The 18,850-nt window shown below is 38.9% G+C and overlaps 2 protein-coding genes across 45 annotated transcripts in view; both read right to left on the bottom strand.

The window, feature by feature from the left end:
- madd (MAP-kinase activating death domain) overlaps nucleotides 1-11,541 on the bottom strand; it is a 91,942-nt gene extending 80,401 nt beyond the window's left edge. For 26 of the 41 annotated variants that reach the window (XM_034286804.1, XM_034286837.1, XM_034286797.1 and 23 more), the window contains exon 1: nucleotides 11,212-11,541. The gene's annotated coding sequence lies outside the window, so the exon portion shown is untranslated. The remainder of the gene's footprint in view (nucleotides 1-11,211) is intronic. The other 15 variants (XM_034286810.1, XM_034286814.1, XM_034286845.1 and 12 more) reach the window with 1 other exon arrangement.
- Nucleotides 11,542-12,463: 922 nt separating this feature from the next.
- nr1h3 (nuclear receptor subfamily 1, group H, member 3) overlaps nucleotides 12,464-18,850 on the bottom strand; it is a 37,760-nt gene continuing 31,373 nt past the window's right edge. For 3 of the 4 annotated variants that reach the window (XM_010897074.5, XM_010897077.4, XM_010897075.4), the window contains 4 exons: nucleotides 16,901-17,000; nucleotides 16,565-16,693; nucleotides 15,949-16,043; nucleotides 12,464-15,736 (listed from right to left, as the gene is read on the bottom strand). In XM_010897074.5, coding sequence (XP_010895376.1) covers nucleotides 15,590-15,736; nucleotides 15,949-16,043; nucleotides 16,565-16,693; nucleotides 16,901-17,000 — 471 coding nt within the window. In that variant the 3' untranslated portion in view covers nucleotides 12,464-15,589. The remainder of the gene's footprint in view (nucleotides 15,737-15,948; nucleotides 16,044-16,564; nucleotides 16,694-16,900; nucleotides 17,001-18,850) is intronic. The other variant, XM_013131489.3, reaches the window with a different exon arrangement.

Here is an 18,850-nt window from a genome sequence, read left to right as displayed (position 1 = left end):
GTTCATCATGTATGTCTTCTTTAGTCTGTTGGCAATCTAGTTTTTTGTTCTTGGCACACGTCACTTCCACATTTTGCATTTATTGCGGAGTGTAGACTGTTTACATATTTGTGCCCATATGATGTTTTTGTTGAGTTATTATTACACAATACTTTTTCTGACCTTTTTGAATCTTGCCCCTGACAAATAGCCCATATTACAAAAAAAGACTAAAACTAACACTAAAACTAATAAAAACTAAACCAAAACTAAGCATTTTCAAAAAATAAAAAATAAACTAGCAAACCCACTTTAAAAACTAATTAAAACTAAACTTGAAAAACAAAAAGTCAAAACGAAATAAAAATAAAAACGAATAAAAAATGCAAAACTATAATAACCTTGTTACCCTGACATATCAATAAATAAACTTCAATTAGTGCTGCACACGGCTGCAAGAATCATACCTATAACAGTTTTTTTTTTTTAACACATTACTCCTGTACTAGCGTCCTTACACTGGCTGCCTGTTAGGTTTAGGGCTGATTTTAAGGTTTTACTGTTAACATATAAATCAATACATGGACTTACTTACCTTGCTGAAATGATCCAGCCATACATAACTACACATAACCTACGATCGCAAGATGCATGTCTTTTAATTGTACCTAGAATTTCTAAACAAACAGCCGGAGGTAGGGCCTTTTCTCATATAGCTCCACTCCTGTGGAATGATCTGCCAATTAAGGTTAGAAATGCAAACTCAGTGCAAACTTTCAAGTGTCTACTAAAAACTCATCTCTACAGCACGGTTTATAATTAGGTGTAGCCTGGCCCGGGGTGTGAAGGTGACCAGTAGGCTTGATACTGTCCACACTTGCGGTCTTGCCAGGTGGGCTCTCGTCGCCACTGGGATGCCCTCCCTCCAATGCCTTTCGGGGGAAGAGTCACTGGCTTGTTGTTGTCTCTCTGTTGCGCACTTGTGCAATTGGGCTGTACTCTGCTGGCAATACTCAGCCCTCATTCAGGGTGGTTGCAGTTGGTGGGTGTCCCTTTGGTTGATGCCTGGCAAGGTGGGTGGATTCATTTCCTGCCTCTAAGGCCACAGTGTCGCCGGACCCCCCCGTCTCAGTTCCAAGGTCTTACGCCGCTATACTATTGTGCTGGGGGATCGGATCAGTTCTCCTTCCCCACTAAGTTCTCCTCCTCCACTATAAATCTTTGTTGATATGAGGAATGCATTTTCTGAATTTTCCCAGTCTCCTCCCGTTTTAAACTTTAGGAGGAGATGAGGTCGTGGTCCACACCTGCGGAGTACCTGGTTTGGGGGGCCCGTTGCTGTCCCAGTCCTTGTCCATCTGGTCATACTTCTGACCTAGTCTAAATTTAAATCGACTCTGGATTTAGCCCACATGCATTTATTTATTCCAATTGGACCCTTAATATTTCACCTGGCATAGCCAGAAGAGGACTGGTCACCCCTCTGAACCTGGGTTCTCTCTAGGCTTCCTATCTAAAATTCAGCCTTGTGAAATTCAACACTACTGTTGTTTGCTCCTTGGGGTTAAAGGGCGGGTGTTTCTGTAAAAGCAATTTGTGACAACTGCTGTTTTAAAAAGGGCTTTATAAATACATTTGATTGATTGATAGATAATCATCACAATATAACCATCTGTCCAGGTAGGAAGCATAAGCAATTGTGAATCAATGGAGGTGGTGGCCACAGACAATTGCTCTCTCCTGATCCATCCTGACTGATTCTTCTCTAGTTTTGTTTTTTGCTAGTATCCTTGTCACTACTGGTAGCATGAGGAGGTAACTGCAGCTCATTCAGGTTGCATAGGTAGTCCAGCGCCTCCAGGATGGCACATCCGTAAGTACTGTCGCAAGAAGGTTTGCTGTGTCTCCCAGTAGTCAAGAACTTGGAGATAACAGCAGACGGGCCATTACACAAGGAGAGCTGGACAGGGCTGTAGAAGGGCATCAACCCAGCAGCAGGACCCTATCTGCTCCTTTGTGTGAGGAGGACCAGGAGGTGCACTGCCAGAGCCCTACAAAGTGACCTCCAGCAGGCTACTAGTATGCATGTTTCTGACCAAACTGTCAGAAACAGACTCCATGAGGGTGGCATGAGGGCCAGACTTCCTCTAGTGGGAACTGTGTTCTTAGAACAGCACCATGCAGCTCAATGTGCATTCGCCAGAGAACACCAGAATTGGCAGATCCGCCATTGGCGCCTTGTTCTCTTCACAGATGAGAGCAGGTTCACGCTGAGCACGTGACAGACGTGAAAGAGTCTGGAGACGCTGTGGTTAATGCTGTGCTGCCTGCAACATCATCCAGCATGACCGGTTTGGCGGTTGGTCAGTGATGGTCTGGGGAGGCATAACCTTGGAGGGTTGCACAGATCTCCATATGCTAGCCAATGGTATCCGGACTGCTGTTAGGTATCGGGATGAAATCCACCGACCTTATGCTGGTGCAGTGGGCCCTGGGTTCCTCCTGGTGCAGGACAATGCACAGCGTCATGTGGCCAGAGTGTGTAGGCAGTTCCTGGATGAAGGCATTGATGCCATTGACTGGCCTTCACGTCTCCCAGACCTGAATCTAATTGAGGACCTCTGGGACGTTATGTATTGGTGCATCCGGCGCCACCAAATAGCGGCACATTCTGAACAGGCGCTCACTGATGCCCTGATCCAGGTCTGGGAGGAGATCCCCCAGGACACTATCTGCCGTCTCATTAGGAGCATGCCCAGACGTTGTTGGGAGTGCAAACAGGCATGTGGGGACCACACACACTACTGAGTCACATTATGAGTTGCCATGATGAAATTCATGCAAGTTGGAACAGCCTGTGATTTCAATAGTTTACTTTGATTTTTGTTGTGAGTTTGAGTGTTCCATTGACAAATTACACAATATGTAAAGATTTTGATGTTCTCTTGTATGTAACTAACCCATATACGGGGTTATCACATCCAAGAAATTCATTCATTTGATTAGAACTTCCGAACGGTTTCACCTTGGCAATGTTATTCGATCATGTATGACTGATAAGTCACATCGGTTGTCCACAGAGTTATTGCATTATTGCACATTCAAAATGGTGTTTCTTCGCTTTGTGTACACTGATTTTGTCGTGGATCCGTTCCCACCATGTTGGATTGACAAGTGTTGTAGCCAATTAGATTTGCCTTTCAATGGACACTTGGAAACAGCTCATCACAACTTATTAAAATATTTGCCCAGATCTAGCTCTATCAATCCCCAATTTTCTGATAATGTTGACATGTTTGGGAAACCATAGGATGTGTTTATAGCAGTAAATATCAATATGTACGTTTCAGCCTGCCCATAAAAAAAATAAACCTTCACTGTGCATGTCCTGACAAAATACGTGCACATAAACTGTGGTTATAAATGGGGAATGGCAGTACAGGTGGAAATCTCCATTAGTTTTACAGTCCAGAAGGATTTTGTTCACAGAAACCCGATGTGTGATTTAAGTGTTCCCTTGTTTTTTTTGAGCAGTGTAGTATTTAAAATAAATACTACAGGACATTTCTACACCGCAGGGCTTACTGGTAATAAGATCAACTCCGTATAGTCCCCAAATGCAAATTTTACCTCAGCCATACATTTTTTGCTGAAACAACAGAAAGTTTATTCACGGAACTAAAGTATACTCTTGTACAAAGATTACTCTAGATAGTTAGCTAATAGCTATACAGTATCTATAATGAAAACAATGACTAATCACTCCATGGCTGGTTCATTTCTTTGGAAAATAAATATAGTCAAGGGTCACTTAATACCATTATTCTATTAAATATGAGATCTGTGGTATAATAGACTGGATATATATTGTTTGACGAAAGTAGAAGTCAAGACAATGAGTCAAGACAATAGCAAGAGAGCTAACTTGGAGTGACATTTCTAAAAGAACTCAACAGGAAACTCATCGGGCCCTGGAGTTTTACTACTTTGCATGGACTTGATTCTCCTCTCAGCCTTGAGGAGGCTGTGCAGTCTATCAAGGTCAGCCGCAGTGTCGGAGTCAACAGAAGGCGTCTCCGGATCACCTAGGAATGGAGTCATATTGGGAGTACCTGATAGGTCAATATATTTATGTGTCATTTCTGTTATTTAAAAGTGATTTTCCTAGTTTGTGGTCATTCATATTGAATGTATACACACATTTCCTCATCAATGTGAGACACCATTCTAATTAGCATGAAAGACAATAACAGGTAAATACAGCAATATTTTTTGGTAGTGGAGACAAATAACACTTGTTTTTCATAACAGTGCAGTGCACACCAACAGCTACCCTCACTCACGATGGTTTAGGTGTGACTGTGTCTCCTTTGCAATGTTATTACATATATGTCCCTGGTGATTTATCCATTGTGAGAAGTGTCATGTTTTTCTCCCTAGATGCTTGTCTGCTATGAAAGTCCCACTGTCCATTCCTGCCCAGCTGCTTGCCTTGTTCCCAAACACCACCTTGGTCCCAGAGCACTCCCTCTGGGTATGTGTTTTACTGTATTTTATGTTATTATTAAATACTGGCATATCCATTACTGTGGATTTCTTTAGAAACGGTTGCTATTCTGTGATTGCATCCTGTTCCATTCAGTCCTCCATCAAGTGATTCATTTGCTAATAGTAATACTCAATAACTGTAAAGTTAAACAATGTGTTTGTTTGTTTTATGTTTTTGTGTCTGGAACAGTACCAAAACCTATGCATCCGTAAACACTGCAGTCTCAGACTAACTTTGTGAAACAGAGCAGTAAGGTTATTGGTTTCACCTCATCCTACGCATGGTATGGTCTATTCTGACTCCCAACACCCCTTATTTGGTGAATTTTATATTCTTCCCTCAGCACGCAGATACTGGATGGCTCAGTTTAAAACCAATATGTTCAAATGTTAATTTATTCCTTTTGCAACACATTTTCTTAATAAGCCATAGTGATGTTTAGCTACTTTGCATGTCAATTGTCTATTGTTGTTGGGTTTTTGTATACAGCCTTGTATATTTATGACCATGTATTCTATTTGACTGCATGTTGCAAAACAAACTGTCCCTAGGGGATAATAAAGACTCTACTCTTGCTCCACCACTTCCCACTGCACAGCTGACGACCTCTCACCTGCCTCCTGCCCCTATGCAACCCTTACCCAGCCAAGAAGCCTGACTCCCTACCTATGACCTAGATGTCAGCCGCGGGTACAGATCAGCACAGCAGAGGATCTGGATGAAGATGGAGTTAGAAGCCATGGGGCTATGGCCAGGATCCAGACTGGTACTAGTTAGTACAGGCACACACACAAAGACTTGTATGTATTGTGTATATTCTACACATGTAATATGCATTCTTGATTAAGGCTGTTCTTGTTGGACATAAAATCACTTTTTCCCCTTTTCACATATTTTTCCCTGTATTCTGTTGTTTAAAATGGTTGTTGCACATTAGTATGCTCTCATTTATATTTTAAATAGTTTAATTGCTGATATCTTTTACATAGACAGTTGATCAAAATGGTTGCTGCACATTACTATGCTCTCGTTTATGTAAATATACATTGTAATCATTCCATTGTTGAAATTTTGTACATTTCCAGTTGATCAAAATCGTTATTGCTCATTATTCTTTGAAAATTATAATGAAAGTTGATCCTACTGTTGCAATCTTTTGCATGTCAAATTACTTTAAACATTAACAATTTAAGCAAATAATATTTTTATTATTCATGAACCCACTAAAAAACCTCTCCTCACAGATGGAGTCATGTCATGAAAGAAAAACATTTTTACAAATAAAAGGTCCTGAGATCTCATGTTGTTAAAAAAAAAAATGTCATGAAGGGAAGGATCTCTGCATTCAGAATCAATGCATTATAATGTAACAGCTTTCAATCAACTAAACTTCAACAGTGCATACAAACTTAAATGTATTTCATAACTGTTTATACAGTTATTCACAGACAGACACATACACACACAAACACACCATTCTTTTGGAAAGACAGCGAAAGTTAGTATCCACGAACTAGCTCAAACAAAAATGCCAACAAGTTTATCAACAGGCTTTGTTTACTAAACTGTAGCTCACGTTAGGAGTGGGATTTATTGCTACATAATGCCATCAAGAACCTTGATGTGTCTGTACGTGTATGAATCTGAATCGGCTCCAGCATGTGCAACAGATGTTAGGGATGCACCGATACCAGTATTGGGTATCGGTGCAACTCGATGGTTGTGTCGCATCTGAACGCATTGTATAGAATATAGAACTCAGATTGGTATAGCGGGACGACGTAGATGTCAGCAATGACACAAGTAGAGTGCAAGCTCTGCTCTGCTAAATTGTCAAAAGGAGGAAAGGAAAAACACTAATTTAACACAAGCAATTTGATCAAACATCGTTTGACACAATACAGCACAAAGTTCAACGAATCGCGCACAGTCTACTATTGCACGAGAATCAGAGCAGAGAAGCAATGTCCTGCACGTTCAGAGTATGAAACTAGCTAGTAAGGTAAGAAAATAGTCCAACCCACTCTCTTCCTTTTGCGTACATATAACACGGGTTCACACAATGTCGTGCTATGCATACGCCAAAGTCCTTTTTTGCGTGCAGTTGAGACGCGATCTCCTACCATTAATAATAATGGTCAATAAAATCGTTTCATTGACACGCACCAACTGAAACCTATTTGACGTCACCATCATCGAGGCACGGATTTTACGAAGATTGACTAATCGTTTAAAAGCCATAGATGTTTAAAAGCCGTTTAAAAGCCGTGTTATATGTACACAAAGGGAAGAGAGTGGGTTGGTCAGTCTCTGTGAATGCGCACGTTTGTGTTGAACGTCAGTAAGTGGCTATGACAATTGTTGAGATAAATGTAGTTTAAATAATGCTGATTTAATAACCATGTATTCTTATGTTTTTGTTTTATTAAATTGTATGCTGCAGCCAGGTTAGGGAAATATGATTGAATACAATAACCATAAAAAGTTTACATTACACTCAGCCACACTCACTCAGACTTTACACCTGGCTCAGATAGAGAGACAGGATTAAAACCCCACAATTAATATACAAATGAAACTGCCCCCTATACAGCACAAGGAGACCTTCTGTCTCCAGCCCCCTGATGATCTAGTCTAGGTTAGGACAATAGAATGTAAATTACTGTAACCTGATTAAGATTTCACACCTGTATGCAAAGAACCTGTTGATCTATGACCGAGAGTGAGAGCATGTCCTTCCTCATTGGATGGCGAAAACCAAGAGATTTGTCCAACATCTCACCATGCCAACAAAGAGCCAATAAGGATGGGTTTTACTCACGAGAGTGAAAAGTAACCGCCCCTGTGGCGGGAGTATTAAAACCAATGTTCGATCTTTATTCGGGGCGAATATTTTGTGGAAGCTCGAGGGTTGAGCAAATATTTGACCGCTGCAGTGTATTTCATGTATTTTGACTTATCAATTCATATTAATAAATCTTTGTGCTAAATTTCAATTTGGACCGGAGCCTCGTCCTTCTTCAGAAACTCTGATACACTTAAAATTCTTAACACATTCATATAAAGGTAGCCATCGTCTGAGTGACAACTCAAGGTAAGAAGCTAGCAAACTAACTTTCACAACTGGATAGCTACAATGGATTAGAATCATGCAAGCTATGTTAGAAATTCGGCAGCAACAATATGATTTCAGATTGTCGTTTGTTGCCTTCAAAATAAAAGCCTGCGATGGGTTGTGTGTGTTTATATGTATTTTCAAAGGAAAAACTATGTGGGGTAAAATATAAATTAAACTAATTACTATTTAAATAATACATTATGAGGTAAAGAATATTATAAGGTGCGGCACATTCAGAAATGGTTAGAGCTTCAGTAAGTTAACGTTGATAACCTATCTAATAAAGAAAATCAGATTTGTAATGTTATTGTTGTTAATTTGCTTTTGCTCATTAGGTTTGGAGAGGGATTGTGTTGTAAATCTGGGAGGCAATTCATGAACAGTTTTAAATAATTATTAATTGAGAGGGAGTAATTAGGTTAGTATGGAATAATATTAAATAAGTATTGTCAAAACTATTAAATTGTCAAGGAAGACTGAAGTTATTGCAATACATAAACATGTTTATAGCATCACATAGAAAAACAAAGTTTTGTGAGAATTGGAGATAGAGTTTCAAGAGGCTGGTTACAGTTTGATGCTGTGGCGACGAATTGTTCCGAATTGTTCCTATATTTCATAGATGCCATTTTTGGTGGAAGTAAACTTAAGAAACATTAGTCAGTTTAACACAATGCTTAATGGTGTCTAGCGAAATATTTAAACTTGGTTTCTTTTTTTGTGGATTAAGGATCAAAAACAATGGAGCAGCGTTGCTTCAAAAAGAAAAGCAAAAAAGGCAATATTATGGAAAAAAAAAAAGTCCCAGCAATTTCAAAATGTTTCAGCAACCAATATAAAAATATAAGAAGACAAGGAACGGTTTTACGTGGGGGGGGGGGCATTCGCATGTGTGCGAACGTTGAATACGTTTGGGGGTACGGGGCTCAAAAGACACTTGTGCCCAGGGGCTAATACAATGTAGCTCTGTCCTTGCTGCAAACATTCAAACCTTAGATGGATTTTACCTAGAGTATGTCAATACCTAAAAGTACAGCATTTGGTTAGTTCGTTCACTCCTCCCAGACCCACATTTATCATCTCCAATCCAAAATTTTTTTTTTATTCCATGATAAAGCATCCTTCACCTATGCTGCAAAACATACTCTTGCAAAAACGACCATCCTGCCAGTCCTGGACTTTGGTGAAATTTTTTACAGGCTAGCTGCTACAAATAATCTAGAATAAATTAGAAGTAGTCTACCACAAAGGCATCTGCTTCATCACCAATGCCCCCTTCAACACACATTGTGATCTTAATACTGAATAAATTCAGCCCTCGTTGCACCACATCAAACTCACGAATACCATCTCATCTACAAATCACTTTTGGGCAAATCCTTCTCAGTTTGCTCATTAATATCATCCAACCCAACAGCTATGCGCTCTGGTAAATACCTCACTGGTCGTTCCTGAAGTCTATATCTCCTTTGGACAACACTCTTCAGTTTTCTGCTGCTTGTTCAAACTCAAACGGTCTGAGCTGTTAACTGATTTACCCCCACACTTTTTATTAATAATTTAATATTGACCATATCCATGTCATACTTTGTAATTCCTACTCATCTACAAAGTGTAATTAATTTACTGCATAGGTTAAAGATATGCCAATTGTAACCAAATAATTTTATAAATGTCATGCATAGTTTTACTTTTATCCAACATATTTAACATTGTTTATCTGAATAACTAAATTAATTGTCAGAATTAACATAATGCTTGATTACTAAAACAGTCGTTAGTGACAGCCGTAATCTCTAGCCAGCTTGCCTACTGGCTTTGACTATTATTCAAGTATCTTACCAAATGCATTTCATAGAACTTGGGAATCATTTAATAAAGACAAGTTGTTGGTTGTGGTGTTGGCAACCGCCCACCAAAAAAGCTAAAGTTTGCAGTAACTTTCCCCAGCGCCAGATTCTAACCAGATATTAGTCTAAACATCTAAATACAATAAGCTTAGGCAATATTCACTGTTGGATAAAATGCCTGCACAATCAGCAGTTCTACAAATACTTTTTTTTGTTTTTGTAGCTTACAATAGAAGGTATTGTAATTGGCCTTGATCAAGAGCACTATGATAGGAGACGGTAGAACTATGGGATCTACGGACAAAACCCTATTGCTGCTAGTTGTTGTGGTAACTTGAAGGGCCGGGCTCAACCTGGTCTAATGTACCAACTTGGAAAAAGGCAGGTTCACTTATTTAATTTCTCATTTCGAGCACGGTCCATAGTTTACAATGAAACTAAGTATGTTTTTAATATAATGCACTGCCTGTTAAATGTTTTATTTATGGCCAAATCTGAACACATTCTAAAAGAACGATTAACTATATAATACTACGTGATTACGTTTGACAGGACAATTCATGAGTAAAAAACAAAATTGCACTGATTGCATAAGATTTCCCTTTTAAAATTTGTCGCCGGTCGGTCTAGTTGTTTGCAGTGACTTCTCATACTTGCTTTAGGCACTCGCAGTACTATCCTTCCCATCCTATACCACCCTGGACTAGCTAAATACTACTCCGATCTCGTTCGGTAAGGGTAGGAGAGAAGTCGTGTTTTGGTCCTGTAAATGTTAGAGGCATTACTATACACAGTGGGCCCTTAACTATGAGGCTGGTTCGTGTTGGAATTATTCAGAGGAAAAGCGGCATACCCGTGATTTTTATTCTTCCAAGAAAAACGTTGGCGAAATTTACAAGCAACAGAAAGAACAAAGGTAACACGGAGGGCGCTACAGTAACCGAATTTATCTTGTTTGGGCGAAACGTTTTTTTTTGGCCTGTATTAGTTGCACAAATTATACTGCTGGCGGAAAATTGGGAAACTAAAACCAGGGTTTCTATTGCACACATTTAGGTAGTCAGCTCCCGTTCAATTTGTTTCCGTTTTAACAAAATGTCTTGCAACATAATCTACGGAACGAATACCTGCAGGAGCCTAGTACCTCAATAGATTGGGGCGCGACCTCTGCGTAGCATTCAGGTCGTACCTAACTAGAAGCTAACTGCACAGGCTTGCTGGTTAGTTAGCCAGAGCTTAGCGGTCACCTGACTAGCTAATATTATACTAGTTAGCTCGCGTAGTCTTGACTGAACAGACGAAAACAGTGATAAAATGCTACGTAGGTACATAGCTTCAAGTGGTTGACAAGTTCCATGTTTACAAGGTACAATCAAGTAGTAGATAACATATGCGCTATCTACATCAACAATGCATTCAATTGCCTTTCCAGTATTTAGCTAGCTTGCTAGTACCGTTTAGACATAATCAGCATCCTTCAGGCCACAGAGTAAACCAACTCCATCACTTCTACGTCATGAGTCAGTGCATTACTGTAGGCAGATATCTAGCTTGCTAGGTAGCTACATTTGCTACATCGTATCTAGCTGTCTACCTTGTATATCCGAGTGTTTACTATGATGAACTATTAACTAAACAAATTCACGTTGTAACATCTGTACTGGTTGTGGATTTAACAAGACACAAATAAAATAACAAAATCAAGCACATCTTACCAGTGTACGTTGGCTAGCAATATGTTAGCTATATGGCTGCTAGCAATACCAGCTAGCAGATGATGTCGTCGGTCGTGGTTTTGTAATGTTGGTGGTAGGAATAAAGCTAGAGAGAATACCTATTCGATATTTAACTAATATTCAGGGTGCATTTTACCGAGATTGTTTTTAAATAGGTCTTCCATGTGTGCTTCAAATCCACGCCTTCTAATTGTAGCCAGTACTAGGTTAGCTACCTACTTGCTTGCTCTCAGATTGGCTGAGAACGTTGTACCTGTCTTCGTAACATTTCCACCAGATCATCTGCAGGGACTCGTAGCTCAATGACTGGACAAGAGTTCCGCATTACAGTTTGTGGGAGGGAAGACTGTACCATTGTGAGAATGGGATATAGTACAAAACAGAAATGGGGCAATTTGCATTTCGCAAATGTTTTGGACTTATTAATCATGGGCACCCATTGATCATTGAATACTATATGCCTGATAAACTCAACTGTTATACCACTTCAGAACCCAAAATATAAGCTGTTTTTACGCAAAAGATAATTGTATGCACCAAGCAAATCTTAAAGAAAAGAATGTGTCTTGGGATCAGCTGTCATACCCACATTATAATATAATATTTTACTCCAAATCTTTGCAAAGTGAATACAACTGTACACTATATAACCTTAAAACAATAACAATGATTAATGAACACAGATATTTACCTGTGGATTTAACTTTAAATCTAGCTTAATACTTGTAATATAAAAATGTAAATGACAGGAAAATAGATTCAGAAGTACTAGAAATGTAATTGCATAAACACTGCTATGTGTAATAGTAAAAACTCTACTTAGTCTTTGCAACCCAATGGTGAACGCAGCTTCTGCTTGATGCCAGGACAGCAGTCACTGTCCTTCTGAACACTTGAATATGACTTGAGTTGTGTGGTTGTCCCACCTTGCCATCTTAGGATGAATACTCTAACTGTAAATCACTGAAAAGAAAGTCTTCTCAATGACTTTGTATTGTACTGTATTGTCTACATTTAAAAATGTAAATTTTAAATATAGTCAATACAATACAGTATATGCTAAATTGAAATTACATTACCCAATGAAATTTGTGGCAGAATTCAGTATTAGAGAAGCAGTTTAACTATTTGATTACAGAACAAGGTAAAAACACAAGTAAGTGAACTAATTCCAAAGATAGGTTTACAGGCCAATGTGAAAACTAAATAATAAAAAGGCATTATAAAAAGCTAGGAGAGCAATTACACAATTTATTGATATTGAATAAACTGAACTCAAATCACTTGAAATTGTAATAATAATAGAACATCTGGAAAATTAGTGGCTTTTTCTTTGTTTGGACACAAATATATAATCTGGCGATAGGCTACAATAGTTTGACTGGTTTAATTTATACATGAAGCAGAATATACAAGGTCATAAGGTGTTAAAATATTAAAATAAGTTCTATATCAACATTGTTTACAGCTTCACACTGAGATGTAGAGTGAAATTATTTCGGCCCACCAGAATGTCAGGAATTCAATTACAATTGAGTTACATGTTAACAGCAATTTCAAGGAATATTGGTGTATTCCAAACAAATAAAAACATGAAATAGTCCCAAGACCCATACTATTAATCGCATAACTTGTGTTAATGTTTAGTTTTCCATTCATTGTAAAAACAAAAATACTGAAATAATGTAATTTCAATGCAGACAACATTCATTCTCTGGTACGCGTTGAAGGGAAAAAAAGAAAATTTGTGATTATATGGAATTTTTTCCAATGTTTAAACTTTAAAGATGCACTATGGGATCTTAAGCACACCAAATTTGTATTACATTACAAATTTGATTATCTTGTCATTTTCTTGTAGGTCATTACATATCTTATGATATATTGATGACATGGTATACAATTGGATTAAGTAGTACACACACACAAAAACACAGGGACCCGTTTTGGCTCAAAAGTACCACTTTAAACACCACTCGCCAAAATAATACATAAGCTCCACAGTGCATCTTTAAGTCTACCCTGTGCATTTTAGTTTTTTTGAGGCAGAATTGTGTGGCTGACGCATTTCACCTGCATCCATGCCATTGATGGTCAACATCCATAGTAAACCCAAGAATGTGTTTAAAACCTTCAATTTGTACTGGAAGCCAAATAGCGAGCAATACACATTTCCCAAACACCACCATTTGGGTCTCATAAGCAACTGAAAATAGATTACATGGCCAGACAGGAGAGAGAAAAAACTTTGACTAGTGTAGAATTACCATAATAGCCATAATGAGGAAATGGTTGATATAGTACACATTACACTATGTTAATTAATTGCATTGCTTTTCTTATCGTGAAAACTCCCTTCGGTAATTGTTCTGTATTGCTCATTCATTTCTGTGCTACATTGCCTTATTGTGCATCTGTAATAACATAATCCTCTAGTTTTTATTTAAGAGTTAATCTTCCCCTCTATATTCCACACAGATTTACATTCAATTTGGGTAAGAAGCTGACATAAATTGGTGAAAACATTTGCTTAAAGAAAAAGCTCATCTCTAATTAGTCTCAAATTAAGTCATCATCATACAAGGGGTCTACGTTCCAGTCGAAGTGGTTGAAAACACAATGAATGGCCATATTACTGATCAGAAATGAATAACTACTATAATTTTCCTGAATAAGCACTGATAAACAATGTACAAATAGTGTACATACTCTTTTTAGATTATTTTGTCATTATGACAATCATAAACATTTATAAACATTTACAAGGATTTATAAAGGCTTATTCATGAAAGTTATAATGGTTATCCAGAAATGTTGATAATCAAAAAATGATATACTACAATGCTCACACAATTTAACTTATTTTGCCATAACTGTAATCATGCCATTTTTGGAGGGGGGTGGGCTGTACATATGACTAGACCATTACACAAGAGCATTAATCTATTTTAAGGAATGCAAATCTCCCTAGGAATGCTTTGCAGATGGCTGATCAACTAACTCAAGCGGAAACATTTCAATTCACAGATAACCGTAGGGTCATAGAATATCAGTGTTTGAATAAACTTGTTTAATAACCTGCTTAAAGCCTCTTTAGGTTTTGGAAATAAATAGGCTTCTACTCCCTGGTGTAGAACTGAAGTAGCTCCAGTGTATAAGGGCTCAGCTTGTCTGCCACATATCCAGTGATGCTAGAAAAATCCCTGCTTGCTTGTGCGTTAGTGAGTGTCGAGCACTTAAAATGATGTCTTGTGAGCTTACTAAGTGCAGATAATTTACATTTTAGTTATTTAGATGCTCCCATCACATACTTACAGGAGCAATAAAGGTTAACTGGCTTGCTCAAGGGCACAGCGACAGATCTTTTGCCTTTTCGGGTGGGGGGCTCAAACCAGCGACTTGTTGATTACTGGGCCACCACTCTAACCACTAGGCTACCTGATACCTGTACTTCGTACATGTAAATAACAGTCATGTCTGAGCGCTTTTAATTGTTGTAGGATGCCCCTGGGCTTGAAAGCTTTAGACTACACATCTGTATACCAACACTCCCAATCATCATCACCACCACACAATTCTAAACCATTCAGAATATGTTCCTTCCCCAAGAGAACCAATCTGATGGCTTACTGTCAAACCGTTAACAGCTCTATTGCAACAACATCAAGCAGGTGACTTTCCATTTTAACATACATATAGGATATCTAGACAGTGCATACCAACACTGAGCAGCAGCCGTTAGCATACCTTTCTGTATCCAATCCCATCAAAGGGTTTTACAATGGCTTTTCACTTTACTTTCACTATGGGGTTATCGTCAAAAGAATGTAGTTCTGAAAGGGGGGGTCAGACAATTGCTAAGATCTTCTCAAAGTTTCATAACAATTGTCTTTATAGCTTGAACAGATATGACTAGATATACTGGTTAAAACTGACTATGAAGTCAGAGCTGAACTTTGACCTTGGTGGCACAATCTCACCACAAGCCTGTCTTACCTTCAATACAACCAGACATGCATGGGAGAGGAACCAGGTGTGCACTCTCCTCAACCCACAGTTTGAGCAAATTCTATTCATTCTACGTCCAAATCTATCCCATTAATTTAGTGACCCAGTCTGCAGGGCCTTAACTATTCTGCCTAACCACACAGAATATATAGGAAAAAAAATGTCCTCCAATCTGGCAACGTATTCCGTCCCACAACCGATCTGTAGGTTGACGTTTGGGTAGCCTAGAAGACATTGCTTCATTTTCAGTCTTTTCTTGAACACTCGAAAGACAGACCCAAATGTTTCTGTCCATCCCAGTATGTAGGTTTGCAAAGCGCGGCTGAGTTCCACGTTGGAGTCTGGGAAGTCACTCATGGACATCCCAGATTTCAGAGAGCAGCGGCGGGAGCTTCTTGTCTTGGAGGCGTAGGGCAAAGACCTGTTCAGAGTGGACACTGCTGAGGGTACGAAGGCTAACCAGCTTCATAAGCATGCGTGGAAACATCAGGTGATCCTAGAAGCAGGAGAGATTAAGTTATAGTAACCCCACTCATAACATCACATCTCAAACTGAACATTTACAGATTCTTTATTTGCCATATTTCCTGTTACTACTGGAAACATTTCACCCAATGCTGACAAGTGTTTACGTGACAGCTGAAAACATCTACCATACTGGTACTTAATGGCTTATGCACCTTATAACGTAACAAGAGGGCAACTCACATTTGGTCTCTTTATCATGATGTAAGCACGGAGGGCATCTACATATGGCTGTTGCAGCCGCTCCACCAGGTCATGATCCTGCACATTGGGCCGGTCTGGGGAACATACCAAAACTGCTTAATCACATTTACCTCATCAAACACAATACATATGTATCTGTTCAATCTGTTACTTCCTACATACGTTCAAGGTCTCAATAGTACCAAGGTCAATACATAAACATTTTGAAATCCTTTAACACTTAAAGAGGAAAATTATTTAAGGGTGAAAATTAAGTGATTACCATCAATATGGCAAATTGTTATAACAACTCAGCCAAAACATTATTAACTGTTTTACAGTCATTGTATTTACTGAAACAAAAAAACTAAAAATATTACTTTAATTCCTGAACACTGTAATATTTAATATCCAGATAATTCTGATTCTGTATTTGGTGAACAAACAAACAAGGATGCGCAATGTATTTGCGAACCATATTGGTATCGGCAGAATAAGCCTTTAAAATCTTCTATACTGGATATTTAACATCAGCGCGTCCCTAATGATTTTGTTGATATCCACATCTTCGTAATAAAGGGACCATGCATATGGGCTCCGTTTCACACTAGCATACCACTTGACCTCTGACCTGCAGAGAATATGTTGATGGCAATGAGCAGGGCGTACTCCGCCTCGTCGAGGTGCAGGTCGTTCATGCCCTTGGAAAAATCAAAGATGGGATTGATAAACTCCAATTGTAACCCTGTAGGGGATGACAGAGACATGGATAAATACAGACATGTTGAGACCAAGGGGTCATTAAAGAAACAGGGCAACGTTTCCTGATATTGCCCTATGCAGTATCAGATACAGAACAGGAAGGGGTTGAGGCTGAGTAGCTTGTTTTTAATTCAGAAAGTGAATGCAACGAGAATGTAAACCATGAAAGAAGACATGGGAATTGTTGTACCTGCTTTGGCAAAATCCTCCTTGTTATAACTGAAGTCCTTTAGAAACGTGATGCTCTCAATGGCAGGGTTATATCTCCGTGATGTCTCCAACAGCATGATCTGCAGAAAAAGAAGGCTTCTCAATGATCTGGGTGACATCAGTCTACTATGTAGAAAGTGTGTGTCCATCTGGGTGTTTCCATTGCATGGGAAGACAAACATTTACCATCTGTTAATGTATTTTTATCAGAATTTGCCAGTTTTATATTTTCCTGAATACCGTTATATGCTTCATAAGTAGATAATGAACCTAGGGTTGCAACCAATACATTCCTGTGATGATTTCATATTGTTGAACCACGCTTCAACTTATTATGCAGTGCAGGATAGTACTGAGACCACAACAATTTCTTCACATTTTGTTAGGTTATAAACTTCATTCATTTTTGATTAAATTAATTTGTAAACACAATACTCCATAATGATGAAGAGAAAACACATTGGTAGAAATTTGTGCCAATTTATTGAAAAAAAAACCCTGAATCTCTCATGTACATAAGTATTCAGACCCTATTGTAGAAGTAAAGTATTCAGGCCCATTTGGGCTTGGTTGAGCCATTCAGGGGACCTTCAAAGACTTGTCCTGAATCCACTCCAGCTTTGTCTTTGCTGTGTGCTTCAGGTTGTTGTCATGCTGAAAGATTAATCAATGCCCCAGTCTGAGGTCCGGTGTGTTCTGGATCAGGTTCTCTTTAAGGACCTCTTTAGAAGCATTCTCATAGCATGATGCTCAGATCACCATGCCTTACCGTAGGGTTGGTAGAAACCAGGTGATGAGTGCCATCTGCTTGTCATTCAGGCCTAAGAGTTTCATTTTGGTCTCATCAGACCAGAGAATCTCTTTTCTCATGATTTCAGGGTCTTTCAGTCAGCATGTCATTTGCCTTTTACTCGAGTGGCTTAAGTCTAGCTGTGATAGAAGGCTGCAGAGATGGTTGCCCTTCTGGCAGGTTCTTCCATGTCTGCAGAGAAACTCTAAGACTGTTAGAGAGGCCATTGGGTACTTGGTCACCTCCCTGACCAATTTGCCCAGTTTCTTAGTTTGGCCGAAAAGCCAGCTCTAGGAAGAGCCTTGGCGGTTCAAAAGTTCTTACATTTCACAATTACGGAGTCGAATGTGCTCCTGTGAACTTTCGATGCTTTAGCAATTTTCTTTATAACATTCCCCAAATCAATATTATTGAGAGAATCAACACAATTCACTCAGAGGTCAACAGAGAGGTCTTTGGACTTCATGGTTTTTGTTCCGATTTGCACTGTGAAGTGTGAGATTTTATATAGATATGTCTGCCTTTCTAAATCACGTCCAATAAATGAATTTGCTGCAGGTGGAATCCAAATTTAAAAAATATGTTTTCACTTTGTGTTTATGGGGTATTGTGTGTATATTTATATGATCATGATCAATGCACTTCTAACTTTTCTCAGTCTCCTCCAGTTAAACATTTTAGGAGGAGATGAGGTCCTGGTCCACACCTGCGGAATATCTGGTTTGGGGGGCCCGTTGCTGTCCCTGTCCTTGTCCACCTGGTCATACTTTTGACCTAGTCTAAAATCAAATAGACTCTGGATTTAGCCCAGAGAAATTTATTTATTATTCCAATTGGACTCTTAATATCTCATCTGGCACAGCCAGAAGAGGACTGGTCACCCCTCTGAGCCTGGGTCCTCTCTAGGTTTCTTCCTAAAATTCGGTCTTCTTAGGGAATTTTTCCTAGCCACTGAAATTCAACACTATTGTTGTTTGCTCCTTGGGGTTTAAGGCCGGGTGTCTCTGTAAAACACTTTGTGACAACTGCCGTTGTAAAAAGGGCTTTATAAATACATTTGATTGATGATTGATTGATGTTTCTCACAGGACAAGTGAATGATATAGCAATTTTATGTTGCTCAGTGCTTATTAAACAAAT

The sequence above is a fragment of the Esox lucius genome, chromosome 2, assembly GCF_011004845.1.
Source record: "Esox lucius isolate fEsoLuc1 chromosome 2, fEsoLuc1.pri, whole genome shotgun sequence".
In the NCBI taxonomy this organism is placed as follows: Eukaryota; Metazoa; Chordata; class Actinopteri; order Esociformes; family Esocidae; genus Esox; species Esox lucius.
Note: the sequence above shows the minus strand (reverse complement) of the source record. Positions and strands in the feature narration are given on the sequence as shown.